An 18,549-nucleotide genomic window follows, 5' to 3' on the forward strand; every position below is an offset into this window, starting at 1 on the left:
CCCCTCTGGCTTCTTCAATTCTTCCTCCCTTTCTTTTTCATAGTTCCCCAAGCTCCAAGGGGAGGGACCCAGTGGAGATCTCTAATTTGGGCTCTTTCTCCACCTAATGTTGCTGTGTGTCTCTACATCTGCTTCCATCAGCAGCCTAAGGAAGCTTCTCTGACAACAATTGGGCTAGGCACCAACTTATGAGTAAAACAGAATATCATTAGTAATCATTTTATTAAGTTATTTTCCTAAGTCTCTGTTATAGTCATCTGTTTATTAATGCTGTCCAAGTTGAGTTTTATCACTTGTAACTTATAGTCACAATAATAGAATTTGAAAAGTAATAATGTATACTTAAGTTAGATTTAGGTTTTATAACAACAAACCATTTTATTTTTCATAGATACAGAATATAAACCCACCAGGAATTATGATTGATTTTTCATAACTGATTACTTTTATCTTATTTTTCTATTTATCAAAGGCACTGCTTTTTGCACATGTACTTCTTCCTAGCACAGTTAAAATGCATTCTAGTTTCAGCTTCTTCTTCTCCTCCTCCTCCTTCTTCTTCTTCCCTGTTTTCTCATTGTTCTGATGATCAGTTAATTATTACTACATGATAAATTCTCTTATTTTTCCTCCTTTTTGAACACATGAGAGTGCTTCTCTTCTGACACCTAAAAAAAAGAGAAACAAAACGGTCTTAGTCGGTTTATACTGAGAGGCAACCAGAAGGCTGCTAGAGAACTAAGCTCATCCTAGCTGGGAGCCTGAGCACCGCAGGAAAGAGGACTGGAGCAGCTGAGGCGACAGTGTCAGACAGAAAGCTCGCAGTGTGAACCTCCCAGTTCTTTCCCAATTAGCAGTCAGTGAAGAGGACAGAGTACTCAAATATGATGAAGTAATGTTAGAATAAAATAAACCAGAACTCCCATTTAATCTCTAATGGTAACAGTGCAGCATATGCTGGCCACAGACTGATAACAGAACACCCTGAAGGGCAAGTTGAGTCTATAATCACAAATGATAAATATTTACCTAGGAGGAGCCACGCTAAATGAAGCAGAAATAAGTGAGGTGGAGGGGGTCAAAAAGCCAAGCTAAAACTATCACAAAAATACTTTCACACTTGTATATTATAGCATTATTTATAACAGCTAAGGATGGAAGCCAACTAGGTCCCAACAATGGAGGAATGAATACAGAAAATGTGAGGTCTACACACAGTGCAATTTCTTTCAACTACAAAGTAAAAAGTTAGGTTATTCCCAGGAAAATGGATGCAACTAAAGATAATCTATTGAGCATATTAGGCTAGTCTCAAAAGACATTTTACCCCAGTTTTGGTTCCTAGATCTCTAGATAATTTTATAAATTATATATATGAGATATACATATATATGATTGATAAATATGTGTCTGTGTGTGTGTGTGTGTGTGTGTGTGTGTGTGTGAGAGAGAGAGAGAGAGAGAGAGAGAGAGAGAGAGAGAGAGAGAGAGAGAGATCAGATGCATTTGGTTCTAAGGCAGGGACAAATCCTCTAAGATCACATCTGATGAGAGATAGTGTTGATCGAATCCAGTTCTAGGTCCCAAGCAAAGCAGCCAGTGTGAAAGAAGAAAACAGAGGTGAGCAAAGTATTTTCCAGACAGTGAAAGAGATATATAATTTCATAATTTTCTTTTTAAAACAAGAGTAAAGTTATGCAGATCCTCCAAGACAGATTGGAAGAGGAAGGCAGGAAGGAAATGTGCATAGAAAAGGTATGTTCAGCCAGTGGGTTAAAGGTCAGGGCTACTCATATGCCAATAGCCCAGAGACAAACCTACCAGGTAAACAACAGACCCAAACAAGAATTAACCAAGTTGGTGATACCTTCAAACTCTGAGATCACCAGTCTACCTGTTTGTTCAAAGGCAAGTCCTCTAAGAAGTCATTTGCAGTATGCAGGATCTCTCTCATTGCCGAGAGGATTACCATGTTCTTCACAGGGTCCAGATGCCACTCTGAGACATAATTACTAATCACCAAGATGTCAGAAAGGGCAAATCCAAAGTCTCTATGGACTGCTTCTAGCTGAAATATAAAATTTAAAACCCAGAGCTGTGTAAAAATGAGAGCAGATTTAGATCTATGATAACACATGTTAAAACAAATGTCAGTGTTAAGGAAGAGACAAGAGAATCCCAAGGACTTGCTGGTCTACCAGCCCTGTCAAATAAATGTACTACAAGTTCAGTGAGAGACTTTTCTCAAAAAAAAGGTGGAAATCAATTAAGAGGACACCTAACATCAATCAGGACTTCCATACACATATCTAGTTATACACAAATAAGCATGAGCACACGTGCACACTCACACACAGACACATATACACCATCCTCTCAGGTGTATCACAGTAGTAAAAGGTATAAAATAAAATATCAGAGTAGTAATAAAAAGCAAGAACTTGCTCACCATTTTCCTATATTTTTTTAAAAACAAAAATCAGATCATCTACAGTACTTTCTTGAACAACTTCACATCAAGTTCCAATATCACTGTTATTTTTATTTAAAATGCACTAATATATTAGACATGAATTAAAAACAAATGGTATGCTCACTGATCATTAAGATTAATATTGTGAAAATGGCCAACCCACTAAAACCAAGCTACAGATTCAACACAATCCCCATAAAAATTCCAATATAATTATTCATAGAAAGTGAGAAAATATCTGTAACTTCATATAGAAACACACGTATGAAAAAAAAAGATCACAAAAACAAACTTGAGTAATAAAAGGACTGAAGGACTAGTGGGGGTGTCATCATCCCAGATCTGGAATTGTATTACTGAGCTACAGAGATAAAATAAGCATGGTATTGGCATAAAAACAGACATGTTGATCTATGGAATCAAATTGAAGACCCAGACATAAACTCACATATAGTTGGAAGGCTTCTCAGGGCCTCTTATAAAATAATTACTCAGAGGCTGATATTAATTACCAATCACATGACATATGGCAGGCTTCTTGCTGGCTAGCTCTTATAACTTAAATTAACCTGCTGCTATTAATCTATGTTTTGCCACGTGTTCTGTGGCTTACTGGTCTGCTGGCATGTTGTTCCTTGGGTGGCAGGCTGGCATCTCTCTGCCTCGCCTTTCTCTTCCTGTCTATCTGCTCAGACTTCCACCTGCCTCTCAGCTGCCTTGCCACAAGCCAATACAGCTTTATTTATCAACCGATCAGAGCAACACATATTCACAGCATACAGAAAGACATTCCACAGCACTCACACACCTACAGACATCTAATTATTGATAAAGAAACTAGAAATACACAGTGGAAAAAAAAAGAAAACATCTTCAACAAATCATGCTGGTCAAACTGGGTGGCTACATATAGAAGAATAAAAAATAAATTTGTCTTTAGTGTTAATTGTCCTTCCTCACATTTTCTCCCCTACCCTTTTCTCCCATCCCCCTCTGCATTTAATCTTCCTATTCTGCTTTCCCTTTTATCCTCCATAATACTGTATTAGATTTCCCATTCCTTGGGAGATTCCTCCCTTTACTTCTCAGTCCCTCACTAAGTATCTAATCTCTGTGTTATTTACCACCCTGCAAAAAACTCAACTTCAAATGGAGTTTTGTGCATCAATTTAAGACCAGACACACTGAATCTGATAGAAGAGAAAGTGAGGCATAGCCTTGAACTCGTTGGCACAGGAGTAGACTTTCTGAATAGAACACCATTAGAACAGGCACTAAGACCAACAACCAATAAATACACCTCATAAACTGAAAAGCTTCTGTATGGCAAAGGACACCATCATTTGGGCAAACTAGCAGCCTACAGAATAGAAAAAATATCTTTGGCAATTATACATCCAATAGAAGGTATCTAAAACATATAGTTTAGTTTCTAAAACATATATAGAACAACAAAAAAATCTGGACATAAAAAATAAGCAACCCAATTTTTAAAAAGGGTACAGAACTAAGTCAAGAGTTCTCAAAAGATGAAACACAAATGACTGGAACAAGTTTAAAGAAATATTCAACATCTTTAGCCATTATGGAAATGCAAATCAAGAATACTTTGAAGCTTCTTCTTACCCCAGTCATAATGGCCAAGATCAATAACACAAATGACAGATCACACTGGCAAGGAATGTGGGGAAGAGGAACACTTATTAATTAGTGGGAAGGGAACAATAAACTGGCACAACCATTATGGAAACTGGTGTGGTGGTTCCTTAGGAAGCTGGCAATAGATCTACCTCAAGACCTAGCTATACTACTCTTAGGTGTATACCCAAAGGACTTTATATCGTACTAGATAGATACTTTCTCATCCATGTTCATGGCTACTCTACTCTACTCATAACAGCTAGAAATTGAAAACAGTCTAGATGTCTGGTTCCTGGGGCTTTTTTATTATTTTATTGTTGTTTTGTTTTGAAAGTGAGAAAACATAAAGTTGGATGGGTATGTAAGAAGGAAGTAACTGGGACAAACTAGAGGAAGGAAAAACATGATCAAAATTTATATGGCTACTTTCTAATGTCTATGATTCTCTAAAATGTAAAGTCATAAAATGAAGTGTCATTACCACTGGCTTCTGCTTTTCTGTCTACAACAAATACCTAGCTATCCATTACATCCAGAACTCCATGCATCTCAGACTTTCTACCATTTTTGTCCTCTAGTAGTTTGATTTATACTTCCTTTGCTTAAATTGTTTCTCTTTTTGTTTCTTCTCTTACTAAAATGCTTAAATACTATCATTCAGCATCACCTTTGCAGTGAAATAATCCCCTGTGACATTTTTCTCCACCATTTCTTACATGATATTTATCTTATATAATCATGGCATATTCTTCTGTCTACTTTTTAATTTCCCACTTCCCTATATTCTCACTTCTGTCTATAAAATTATATGATTTTCAGTACAATAATGTCTGTATCATTGTTGTATCAGATTAGAGGCTATAGTACTGGTTTGATCTTAAGGAAATCAATAAATATTTGTTGAATTAAATTATAGCAAGTAAAATTAAACATGAAGTAAAACACAAAGATGAGTTGTATGTAATTCAATCTTCTAAGCCTGGAAAATGTGTCCTAACTTTTCTAGCAATTATTTTAATTCCTCTTCAGTTTAACAGTTATCTAATGTTCTTTATAAGGTTGGATATTGTGTATATAAAGACATTCCTCAGAGAACATTCACTCATTACCTTGAGCTTCACAGGCTCACAGTTGTATATGTCTATCAGGTCTTCTCTTGTAATCAGATCCAGGCTATCCACGTGGGTAAGCAAAGCCACATGCAGGATGCCTGTGTCAAAGAAATACATAGGATTTTATCCTTACAGACATCAACAGAATTTCTAAATTAGTAAATTATCAATTTTGCTGGAGGTAAGCAATGGGGCAACTTTAGATTTAGGGAGTTCTCTACCACCTTACACACACACAACATCCACTGTAATTTCTTCTGCATGCAATGTCCCCTTTGTTCTAAGCTAAAAATTGAAGCTTCACAAAAGAGTACTTAGAACTAACTAAAATTTACTCCACATTATTGCCAATTGCTATTCAGTCCTAATTATGTTGTTTTTATGGAGATTAGAGAAAATGCCAGAGAAGATGGAAAAAGGCATTTCAAGAGAGCAAAACCATCATAACCTGATGAGTAAGCTACTCCTACTTCACAATATTGACAAACAGGTCCCTGCACAAGATTTTAAAATATTTCAATTTCAGTGAGCAGGTAAGTCCTTGTTTCTTAATCAAATTTGTGATGGGCTCTTTCCCACTCCAGTGGATAAAACCAAGAAAAGCGGGCTGGAGAGATGGCTCAGAGGTTAAGACCACTGACTGTTCTTCCAGAGGTCCTGAGTTCAATTCCAGCACCACATGTGGCTCACAACCATCTGTAATGAGATCTAGTGCCCTTTTCTGGGGCCTGCAGTCATACATGCTTATACATAATAAATAAATAAATCTTTGCGGGCGGGGGCGCACGCTTTATCCAGCTCGGGGCAGAGACAGGCGGATCTCTGTGAGTTCGAGCAGCTGGCTACAAGTGAGTTCCAGAAAGGCAAACTACACATAGAAACCCTGTCTCGAAAAAAAAAAAAAAAAAAAAAAAAAACCAAGAAAAGCCAGAGTTGGGCACCAGAACCACCAGCTTGTTTTCACCTCCTGCCTTTCTGCTGCCTCTTTCTACCAGGTGTGTTCTATATCTGCTCTTTTTTCTAATCCGTTAAGGTCCAAAGGAAAGATATAGTATGTCAAAAACTACATGACAAAATACAAAGGCAGTGTGTGGGTGGGGTTGGCTACTCTTCAACTTGTGCACTACGTGCAAGCAAAATAGTCACAGGGAGGTCCTATTCTTTTAGCAATTTTAAGATGTTGAGGGAAACTGAATTTAAGTCATATAGCTATTGAGCTCTCAACTGGATGTAACTATGCTGATGATCCAGGAAGACTCACATTTGCAATCACTGTAGTCTTTCACTTCACTCCCCAAATTTCTGCTGTAAAGTCTAGTCAGTTACTTTCAGTAGCAAAATGCAATGACACTCACCACATTTTATCAGCTCCCTTCGAATCTTTTTTATCTTTGCCACCAACCCATGGGAGAGCTGTTCTACAGAATTGATATCAAATACAAACACCACACAATGGATTTTGTCCTTCAACAGTGGATTGTGAATGTAGTTTGGATGGTTTGAAGTGATTGGTTTCATGGAATCGAACTGTAAAGTAGATAAGAAGACAGAAGTCAGAATACTCAGGAAGGAAGTTAGAATCATTACATGGACTGTGTTTATTCATAAACTATACTCCAGTCCTATGAATTTGAACAAAATGCACAGATATCTGATGTTAAGAGGCTAACCCTAAAATGGAGAAGGCAGTAATTGCATAAGTGGTTAGCAGTTCTTTTACACAGCTTGATAATGCCTCTGTGAGCAAGAGATACATGATCTGGGGCTATAATGACAGAGAGTTCTACTCAAGAAAGTGAACAAGGCTGTGCCAGGAACTGCGCTCAATAAAAGAAACCATGTGTGTGAAGACAGAGGTCAGAGCATTCAGAAACAAAGTTGGAGTCTTCACACAGTGAGTGAAGAGGAGAATGCCTCATGAGAGGATGGTACCATTATTCTTGTACTAACAATTGCTCTGCCAGGGTCTGTCTCACAGAGATAGTGGCATAAAAAAAATGATATCTGCACAGTGTCTTGATTGTACGCCTATTCATGCAACAAAAACATGGGATACCAGCAAGCCATAGGATACTACCACTTCTCTAAAAAGGGAGAGCACACAAATATGTACATATTTTCTTTGATATTACAAAAGGGAAACAAGTCATAAGTTTATTGTGATTTCTTATAGGAAGAACAAAAGGATTTGTTTAAATAAGCAGAAAAAGGAGATAAATTCTTTAAATATTCTTTATTCTACAAATTCAACTTTAGGTATATAAATAATAAGTTATAAAAATAAAACAAAATCAAATTTTAAAACAAATTCATAAATCAAATTAAACATTGTACTTAGGATAACTACAGAGTCAAACTACTTCTGGCTGACTCTAAAACAGGGTCTAATTTGTATGCCCCATCATGATATATGACTGCATTCTCAACATAGTATAAGAATCTGCTAAGATTGTTATATTGTCTCCAGTTTTGATTGTTATTTTACTAAATAATATTAAATATGATTAGGTAACTTACACTAATAATGGAATCTGTTTTGAAGCTACTGTGTGACATGAAGAAATTAGTTGTGATACAATATTCTATCCAATCTACTGTCCTTGAGAACAAGAATTCTCAATTTAGGAGAAAGTCAACAAAAATATAATTACAGAGGATTAAAAATTCTCTAGTCTTTAATTTGAATACATGTATATTAATTTATAAGGCATCTTATCAAAGAAATATGTGCTTTGCTGAAAAGTGCAAGCAAAAACAGCCAGCAACTTTTCTAATGCTACAAACAGGGCTTTGTGAAGAAGCAACTGATTCACAGTGCAGGATGGAAAACACAAAAGACGTGGCAGGGATACCCAGACATACCACAGAGCAAGAAACACAGAAAATACCTGTGTCTCTGTCAAAGGGCCTGTGATTTAACTTGTAGAGGTCCTGGCAATTGGATTTGGAAAAACTACAACATATCAAAATACATCAAATTTATTCAGTTTATATTGAGTTCACAATGATAATAACTTAACAACTGATTACTAAAGGCAAATAAATACTCAGAAAAAAACTTATTGTTTTCAAAAGTTCATAAAACAGACAAAAACTGAAGCCTGTTCTTATACCCTGTTTTTCTTTTGTAGCTGTGTGGACCACTGTGTAATCAGATAGTAGGTATGGGAGAATTTCTCTCCATAGGTGACATGACGTAAAATGGTGGAAGGAGATCACTATGCTCACTCTAATAAATAAACGATCCACAAACTGAACATTGCTGTGGAATAATCCTTCTGTACATTGTGAATATGTATTACTCTCATTGGTTAATAAAAAGCTGACAGGCTGGTAGCCAGGCAGGAAGTATAGACGGGACTCCCAGACTCTGGGAGGAGGAAGGGCAGAGTCAGAGGAGAAGCCAGCCAGCCGCCGAGATAACAGGATGTATAGAAAATGAAGTAACAAGCTCTGAGCCAAGTGGTGAAGCATAGATAAGAAATATGGGTTAATTTAAGTGTAAGAGTTAGCTAGTAACAAGCCTGAGCTATTGGCTGAGTATTTATAAGTAACATTAAGGCTCTGAGTAGTTATTTGGGAACTGATGGGCAGGAGAGAAATGTCCAACTACAGAGCACTAATGATACAATTTTGAAAAATCAAGAAAACCCGAAATTATGCACCTCCGGATGGAAGAACACACCACTATGAAGTAGAATTCACTAAACTATTTTTTGTTCTGTGGAAAGGAGAGAACCACACAAAGTGATACTTAAGGATACAACAAAATCGAGTCCATGTTATAAAGAGATCCACAAAAGAACCATTCCAGTTTCCTAAAAAGACAAGCTGCAGGGCCAGTAAGATGGCTCAGGGGGTACAGGTGTTTACCACCAAGACTGATGACCTGAGTTCAGTCCCCAGGACTCACGTGGAGGAAGGAGAGAACCAACTGCCTCATCGTGTCCCCTGATCTGTGCACTCACCATGGCATGTGTGTAACCCACACACATGCACACATACACACATGTACACAGGCAACATACACACTACAACATACACACACATACATGCACACAATATTTACTTATTTATTTACTTTTAAAGAGACAAATTGTAAGGAAAAGCAGAATATATAGGCTAAAACATTTTGATTAGATTTACTTTTCAAAAATGAACTGTTAAAGCACTAGGGAGGCAGAGCCAGGCGGATCTCTGTGAGTTCGAGGCCAGCCTGGGCTACCAAGTGAGTTCCAGGAAAGGCGCAAAGCTACACAGAGAAACCCTGTCTCGAAAAACCAAAAAAATAAAATAAAATAAAATAAAATAAAAAATAAAAATTGTAATATAATAGATGAGTTAGAAATTTGAATATCAAATAATATTTAATAAGGTAAAAATAACTGTGAAATGATTATATCTATGTTCAAAGAAAGCTATGTATAATATGTACTTATTTGTATGTATACAAATAATATTCAACTTCACCTAAACTGTTATTATTTCTCAATTTCTCATTGCTTCAAAATGATACAGGAGAAGAGAAAATGGGAAATATAGATTAATAAAGATTATACATGATTATAGCCGGGCGTGGTGGCGCATGCCTTTAATCCCAGCACTTGGGAGGCAGAGGCAGGCGGATCTTTGTGAGTTCGAGGCCAGCCTGGGCTACCAAGTGAGCTCCAGGAAAGGCGCAAAGCTACGCAGAGAAACCCTGTCTCGAAAAAACCAAAAAAAAAAAAAAAAAAAAGATTATACATGATTCAAAAATTTCAAAGCTGAGTACATGTAAATTGATTGATATGTTTTGTGCACTTTTATATAAATTTTTAGTGTTCTATAATAAAAAAAATTCTCTAAATGTGCATGTCTATATTCTATCTCTATATTAAGAAATAAAAGAAACTTCCATGATCAAAAAGTTAAAATAGTCTTTCTAAATAGTACACAAGATATGTGAACATACAAATTAAGTTACAACATGAAGTATTAATACAATTTCCCTCAAAACAATAATAAATCAATCACAAGAAAGCTTGCTTCCAAAAGTGTATGTATAAAAACTGTCAAGAAAAGCAAGAGAGTTGTGATAGCATAGTATATCAAGAACTAGTTTATTTCTGCAGTAATAAAAAATGGATAAAAATATGTAATTAAGATGACATCATAAAGGGATAAATAAACATACCAATAGAAAAAAAACTAAAGAATGAAAAATGTTATATCTGTGCACATTTAGTAGAGAAAGGATGCCAAAGACATCAGTGAAAGACGCGATAACAATTGACTACTCATTTGGTTCAAGGTTAGTTAAGGATTAATTTGTCATCTAAATGTTTGTGGAGAGGACTACAAATTTGAAGCTAACTAGAGACTAACACAAATAGTTGACTTTCCCCTTCATCTGACCTTCCTGTGGTCAACATGGCCTAAAAAGCTTAAGGATGGAGGACACACTTTGGTGAAGCTGCTACAGATTTACTAACATATTGGGTGGCATAAAAACAAATATCAATTTCTCACATTTTGGGAGAACATAGAATCTAATATCAAGGGGTCAGAAAAGTTTAGATCTACTGAGGTTTTTCAGATATTCATTTTTAGCCTGTACCCCCACATGGCAAAAGCAATCAGCTGTCTGATGGTTTCTGAGAATGACACTAATTCTACCCCTAAGGGCTCCATCCTCAAGACACACCTACTTCCCAAAGCCTCCACCTATTAAAGGCATCCCCCTGATGTCTGGGACTTCAGCATATGAGAAACCTTGAGGAGAAACACACATTCAGTCCCCAGTGTCTGTTATAGCCAGATTTGTGTCAACTTAACACAAGCTAGCATCTTCAGAGAAGAGGAGCCTCAATTGAGAAAATGGCTCCATAAGATCCAGTGGTAGGGCATTTTCATAATTTGTGATTATAGGGGAGGGCCCGGGTAATGCCATCCCTGGGCAAGTGGTTCTGGGATCTATAAGAAAGCAGGCTGAACAGACTATGGGAAGCAAGCAAGTAAGCAGCACCCCTCCATAGCCTCTGCATCAGCTCCTGCCTCCAGGATCCTGCCCTGTTTGAGTTCCTGTCCTGACTTCCTTTAAGGGTAAACTGTGATGTGGAAGTGTGAGCCCAACTCACTTTTGGTCATGGTGTTTCAGCAAAGCAACAGTAACCCTGACTATGACAGAGCCCATGCTGCAGTGATCTAAAAAGGGAAACTTCTGAAGTTCATAGCGCCGTAAAAGCTCTCACATTCCCAAGCATCTGCCTTCAGATTTCCTGCTAACAAAAGTGGCTACTTATATAATTCACACAGATAGATGCCTGTTTCATAGACACCCATCTAAACAATTGATGGTTGTTAAGATATGTGTAACAAAAGAAACCTATGGATTTTTTTAATTCTTTGTAAAATTTCTATCAAAAAAAAGAACAAAGGAATTTGAACAAGTGCAGTTTAAAATGTTGAAGTGGCAATGTTAGTCCGGGACATGAAGTGGATGGTGGGCAAAACTGACATTTTAAAAATCAACCCATGATTTTTAACAGTCAGTCAAATCTTACCTGGTACCTGTCAGGAATGTGGCCATTTAACAGGTAAGCTGTATCATCTGTGTGCAAGCCAGCTTTCTGACTCAGCCCCAGCGAGTCACACAGGACAAACGGCAGGGGGCCATCGCCATCCCCGTATGTGATGGAATATGTCCTGTACTGAAAAATGAAGGACAACTTGAAACGGACATTCCTTCTTGTTATAAATTTAAATAAAGTCAGTTGATCGTCAACGTGGTTTTCCAATGCACTTACCTTGAACCAAAGAAGCCTGGGTAGCCTAAAATACACTTACCTTGTCAGATATCCCATTTTTGTCGCAGCCCACCAAGGCCTGGTGTGTGATGCCGCCTCTGAAAACAGACTTGACTGAGTTGACGAAGCTAGACTTTCCAGCTCCTACAGGGCCCAGCAGCAGAATTCGTGTTTGGGGAACCAGGTCTCCATACGGCTTATAGGTACTCAGGACAGTCAATAAATTCCTCTGTATTCTATTAAAATTCAACAATGTTTAAGAATTGACTGGTCAGTTCACATGTTCTCACCATACATTTTCTAAGAATTCACTTATCTTCCTTATCTTCTAATTAGCAGCTTGCCTTCTTCCATGTACATACAAGACCTGAATATAGTGGGTTGAAGTCAGCTTATGTATCTGAACACTATGTCGTAAATTGGTGTTTGGGAAGATGATAGAACCTTTAAGAGGTGGAGCCTTGTTGGAGGAAGTAGGTCGATGAGGGCAAGCTTTGAGGGCTGATGACCTCACCCACTTCCTGTTCTTTCTCTCTGTGCTTCCTGTATGTGAATGAACATGCTGTCAGCCAGCTTCCTGGTTCTGCATCCGTGCTTTCTGTGACTGCTGCCATGGCTGCCCGACCATGATGGTCTCTCTCCCTCTAGAACTGTAAGCTGAAGGAAATCCTGTCTTCCTTTAGTCATAACAACTGAAAAAAAGCTAATACACTACCCTAGCTTAAGTCATATTGTGAAGGAAATAAAAACAAAAATAACACTTGCAACTAAAACTAATTAATCATAAAACTGTTCACTTATGTCACTACAGCTTGTAAATTCACTAATAAATATCAGGCATTCCAAATGTGAGGATTAATAATGATAAACTCTAAAAGCAATTGTATAATATGTATTTGAAGTTTATAGAAGTAGACCATTTCTAACATGATCCCAAAACTCATTAATAGATGTTCTCAGCTTCATAATCATTCTCAGCATATTCTAAAGAAAAAATTTGCTGTAAGAATTATAAAACACAATGTAACCAAAATTATTTTCCCTTAGTACATAGCATTAAAAATAGTCCTCTCCGACTCACTGTTCTTAATATTATTAGGATCAATTGTTTTATAATTATAGAGACGGGTTTTGGTTATTCTTTGATGGTTTATGTATTAGCTGTAATAATTTGTGTCATCAATTTTGTTGACATTCATTATCATAATGAAAGGTAATAAACAGTAATAAGTAATAAGATAATAAAAAGCCATTGACTTACACAGCAATGTCTCTTGTCTTTCTCTCATCCAATAACTCTAAGAAAAATAATAATATAGATTATAAATTCTTAAATGATTGGTTTGTCAAATGAATGTGAGCAAATTCACTAGAGACAAATATGTAAGTAGTCTTTCCACAGGAAAAAGCAAGGGGAGAAAATTGACATTGCCTCCTTTGGAAACACAAGAGTGTCTGCACATGGGTTCTCGCACCTGCTCAGTAGTAGTGTGGACTTCTTTGCTTGAACGGAAATTGGATTGGGAGTGTCTTCTGAATTAGAGAAGCAGAATATAGATGTATAGACAACCAAGGAAAGACTAGTATTAACTGATATTTTCTCTGAAAGTGGGAATAGGTCTAGAAGATACAATGTACAGTTTTTATTATTAAAACAATAATTTTTAAAATAGGCACAAGTTTTTGTCAAAGCCAGCTCTCAATAGGAACTTCCATTCAACCAAATGCGTTCCTGGCTCAATAGAGAAGATAAAAGTAGATAAAATTAAAGTCTAGCCACTCCATGGAAAGCAGTGATATATATATGCAGAGGACTAGAAACAGACCAGTCCATCTCAGGTTCAGAGGTGCCCTTTTTTTTTTTTTTTTTTTTTTTTTTTTTAAGAAAAGACTTTTTGGGGCATGGACTTAAAACCATTAGCCTAGCAATGCTATCAAATCTCTAATAACTCTCACTATTGGGCCACATGTAGAACAACCAAGTAAATACCATTAAATTGCCAAAAGCAGAAATTGTAAAAATTTTATCCAATGACCAAAATATAATTAATCTCTGAAAGAATGAAAACTATGTGCAAAAATAAAATTAATTTCTGAGATTTTTATAAAGCATTCTCTGAAATAGCTTCAGTGTCTAAAGGGAAACTTAAAACTACAATTATGTGCAAATTTACTGTGAAACACTTTACAGCAACTTTGTGATAAAATTGGGCTTTATTGTGACAGGAAATGAAGAATGTTTGAAAGCAGAAACAAAAAAAATGTAGGAACACTTATGAAAATAAAATGAGTAATAAATAAAATTAAAAACATAAGTTGTAAAACCTTAAACAAGTACAAGTTAATGTTGCAGTTATTCTTTTAGGCTGAAATGAACTAATCAAGGAAAGCCGAGTCTGTGTGATCACAGTATTATGGGCATCTAACAGCCACATGCACAAAAACAAACTAATGACTACAGGCCGAGTGGTGGGGGCGGGGTATGGTGAAGGTTAAAGGTTCATTACCCAAATCCTAGAGACTTCTTGATAACATAATCCTTACAGCTGCATCATTATACTATGGAATGAAAATTTTGTCAAAGGGGTAGATCTTATGTTAAGTGGTCTCATTTCCAAAAGATTGGATTTTAGCAATTTCTGGCCACATGTCAGTGTGGGTCATCTCTCCAGATCTAAGAGCCCAAGTTTAAAGGTGCCTTTTCCACAGGGATATGTCATCTAGAACCCACTAAACATGCAGGGGAGACCTCCAAAGGCTTGTCTGAGCAAACATACCTTCGCATCGAAAAGTTTCACACTCCTGAATAGACATGGTAGAATATCGAGGAGGCAGTCCGAGCTTTTCACATACCTCTGAACTTATAGTCATACTTTTCTCATATAACACTACATAGATACCAGGAATACAATCAATATTCTCTCTATCATAGAATAAAAAAGCTGGCTTATGTGCTCCTATTGCACATGCTGAAACTTCAGTCTCTCGGAGTGCAAAAAGAGTGATGGGAACATTTTTGTTCTGGAAGCCCTCTTGCAGGTAGGCCCCAAAAACGCAGTTTCTGCTGTAAAACACTGTCATGGTAGGACCGTGATCCCAACATTTCCATAACAAATCACGATGAGAGAAGTTCTGCTCAGTCGCCTTATAAAGAAGACAAAACCGTTTTCCACCAAAATAATTCTGCAGGCACTTTTCTTGCAACCATGTCAAACGAGTTCTCATGGCCATACTTCACAGCCTAGTGGGAAAGCCAACACAGGCCTCATTAAACACTGAAGACCGGACAGAGGCACACACAGCTTTTGTTTACTCTTATTTTCTCTCAGAACACAGGAAATTAATGAACATGAGGTAAAAGCATAGCAAGAAAATCATTACCAAAATGTTCATTTAAATAATTGCTTTCAAAAATTTTAAACACTCTTGTTTGCAAGTGTCTGGGGTAAGTGGAAAGTTACAATACGTACCTCTGTGAAGAGTCTGCACAAAGCCTGGTGCCGAGGACAGCTTCTGCCTCAGTAAACAAGCCTGCAGTAAATGAAAAGAAACTTGCCACAGCTTCCTGCTTAGGAAATGGAACTGAAACTCGGCACACCTAGTCATGCGGAGCAGCATTCCAGTATTTTTCCCAGCATGCTATTTTTATAGATTATTTGGGAGTTTCACATGATGCACCCTGATCACACTCACTTCTCAGTTTTCCCAGATCCCCACCCCAGTCATGCTCCTCTGACCTTCCCCCGACGAAGAGAAAAAAAAAAATACAAGGTCCATTTTTGTTGCCCATACACTCACTCACTGGAGCATGGGCGAACTCCCTTAAAGAAAACTGAGTCCTTCCCCACCCCACCCCTGCCAGAAGCTATCAACTGTGAAGAGCTACACTTCAGCATCCCTATCACAATTTTTAATAGTTCTCTTCAGTGGATTCCTGTCTAGACTGTATTTGGGGGGTAGGGTGGAGGGGACCGGTTGTCACAGAAGCCTACTACATCTCTTATCCTCAAATGTGAGTCTGTGGTCATCAATATCAACTGAAAAAAAAAACTACTTTTAAATACCAAAGTCAAACCAAAAGTGTATTAGGAAAATTTAGGAAGCACAGCCTCTCACAGGGCTGAGGTTTGTCTTTTAAGGTAAATTCAACAAGTCTCTATATATGGACATATACAACAAAATTACTGTCTATCGTGCCTCCAAAGTAGATCTCAAAGTCATCTACTTCTCTTAGTCCATGATATTATTTCATTCCAAATTAGTTCCCATACCTCCACGGGCTTAGAGCAGCCTCCTTCTTAGATAGAGCATGAGGTGGGCAAGCCTATGCACCCTTCCACAACAGCTGCTTACAGGAAGAATGTCGTTTTGCTCCCATCAGATATGAAGAAAAACAAAGGTGGTCAACACTGTGGACACTGTGGAAAATACACTAAGAAGAGTATAGAGAGGAATGAGGAGTACCTTACCAGCAGGTGTGAGAAACAACGGTCTTCACAATAAGAGTGTTCGAGACTCCCAGCAGCAGAAGCACAACAGTTCATGTTCTGACCTTGCAAAGTCAGGAATCAGCTTAGAGAAAAGTCAAAAGTGGAACTTGATGCAAGAACAGTGGGGTGTTTTGTTGTTGTTTTGTTGGGGTTTTTTTTATTTTTATTTTTTTTTTATGCTCCCAATTGCATTTCCCTGCCCTCTGAATTTCTCATTGGCAGAGTTCTTCAGGGAAGAGCAGTCTTCGCACTCATCTAGTACAGTCCCCACCCCAAACCCTCCATTGCGCTGAGGCTCAAGATCCATCCATGTGTCCTGATAGGTTAGCTCAATTGCATATTTCAACCCTAAAATAAACTGAAAAGTACCCAGGCAAGCAGGATCCAGAGACTAGCTAAGGAAGGCAGGAGTCTAGTGCCTCCTGCTTATCTGTGATTCCTCAGGGAGTTTTAAATGAACCTCATCCTGACAATGGGCTGTAATAATTTATTCCTTACAAAGGTCAGAGGAGAAGGTAATGGACGGAACAGTTTGAGGATTTGTAGTGGCAAAGGCCGTGAAAAGTAATCAGATTCGATGTGTCTTTCAAGCATAAAAGAAAACCAGGAAAATTTACTGGTGGGATAGATGTGGGCTAGCTGTGTTAGGAGAGGGGGTAGAGAAAAGGATTGTTCTTACTTGATCATGGTATTGGGTCCAGGGTCATGCTATAAGGGGGACAAACCATCAAACTCTATTAAACCAGAAGCAGACTTTGTTCCAAAAAAAAAAAAAAAGGCCAAAGAATGGAAATATCATCATGGGGCACAAAAGCTTATCAGCTAGCTGAGACCACAGCCAGTATTAGAATTCTGAGGCTGTAGCAGTTAGAGACAGGCTATGAGCCTCTTTTTATAGTAAGGGGTAAGCATTAGACATAGACAAAGGAATTTTTACTATTTTGAAGTTAAACTTTTAGAGATAAATTGTCTTAGGTTTTTATAATTTTCCATTAACAAGGCTTTAGGGGGTTTCAGCTAAATGATATTTGTGTATTCCTGCAGCCCTTCCTGACTCAGTTAATTGCTGTTTGCCCAAACCTGCAACTTCTCCTGACATAGCTGGGTTCTCATGGGGGGAATATGAAACAACGCAAGGCAGGTTGTTACGGAGAACTCATTAAAAGTTAACTTTGGTTTCGGTAGTGAGTGGTAGGGGGTGGTTGAAGAATAGCTAACCCCAGGGCTGCAAAGGGCAATCTTTAGTAATAAATAAATAAATAAATAAATAAATAAATAAATAAATAAATAACATTTGGGTTGTTGAGAGAGCTGCCCACTGTAAAACACAGAAAAGCCCAGTTAAAGGTTAATCCCCTTTTTGCAAGCCAAGCTGACAGCTGTCCATTTCCATTCCTTAAATTTATTCCTATATTCCTATCTTATTCCTATATTCCTGGACCCTACAATAGGATAAATGGTGAGACTGTTTATTATTGATATGCAAATGTTGGAAGAGTTATGTATTCTGTCTTCCATTAGATTATGTAAGTGAAGACATAAGTGGGTGGTGTGTGAGGTCAGAGACTAGGGCATGACTGCAACCTGAGAATCATCATCATACACGGAGAGATGCATAAAGTGAAGGGAAGATTTCAATGAGTAAGTGCAGCTCTATAGACCAAACCTTGTGTCTCCTCCCTCTTTTAGAGGTCATAAACATTCAAAAGATTAACCCAAAAGGACTGGAACTATGAAAACTAGTGGAAAGCAGGAAGAGTGAGTTGTCCCAGGAGCCAAGAAAAGAAGGAAAAAGTGGTCACCTGTGTTAATACTGTTCTTTCCTTCCGAATCTCCTCCACTTAGCACACGGAGAAGAATGCTCCTTCCAGGGAGCTGTGAATTTGAGTGGAATGGCCTGTGTAACTATGAGAAGAGAGCATTCGGGTTATAGCCTTGTCTCTCTATGGAGAAAAAGCTGAAAAGTGCTAGATTTTGAGACTGTTGTTCTGCTACAGCAGAGGAATAAAATAAGAATCAATCTACTGCAAGACCCAGCTATACCACTC

General features: G+C 37.7%; 1 protein-coding gene across 1 annotated transcript; it reads right to left on the bottom strand.

Moving 5' to 3' along the window:
* Positions 1-203: 203 nt before the first annotated feature.
* Ifi44 (interferon induced protein 44) lies at positions 204-15,592 on the bottom strand. Its single transcript, XM_028879127.2, has 9 exons — positions 15,482-15,592; positions 14,789-15,252; positions 13,273-13,309; positions 12,052-12,247; positions 11,769-11,915; positions 6,582-6,753; positions 5,224-5,324; positions 1,895-2,068; positions 204-668 (listed from the first exon to the last, which is right to left on the bottom strand). Exons 2-9 carry the CDS (start codon positions 15,240-15,242, stop codon positions 621-623), a joined length of 1,329 nt encoding a protein of 442 aa, XP_028734960.1. The 5' UTR covers positions 15,243-15,252; positions 15,482-15,592; the 3' UTR covers positions 204-620.
* Between the last annotated feature and the right edge of the window lie 2,957 nt (positions 15,593-18,549).

This window comes from Peromyscus leucopus, chromosome 6 (genome assembly GCF_004664715.2).
Source record: "Peromyscus leucopus breed LL Stock chromosome 6, UCI_PerLeu_2.1, whole genome shotgun sequence".
In the NCBI taxonomy this organism is placed as follows: Eukaryota; Metazoa; Chordata; class Mammalia; order Rodentia; family Cricetidae; genus Peromyscus; species Peromyscus leucopus.

Coding starts and splice junctions, on each gene's coding strand:
- Ifi44 (XM_028879127.2), bottom strand. CDS start 15,242: ATGGCCATGAGAACTCGTTTGACATGGTTGCAAGAAAAGTGCCTGCAG. Junction 12,248..13,272: donor AAGACAAGAGACATTGCTGT/GTAAGTCAATGG, acceptor GAATTTTAATAG/AATACAGAGGAATTTATTGA. Junction 11,916..12,051: donor AAAATGGGATATCTGACAAG/GTAAGTGTATTT, acceptor TTCATTTTTCAG/TACAGGACATATTCCATCAC.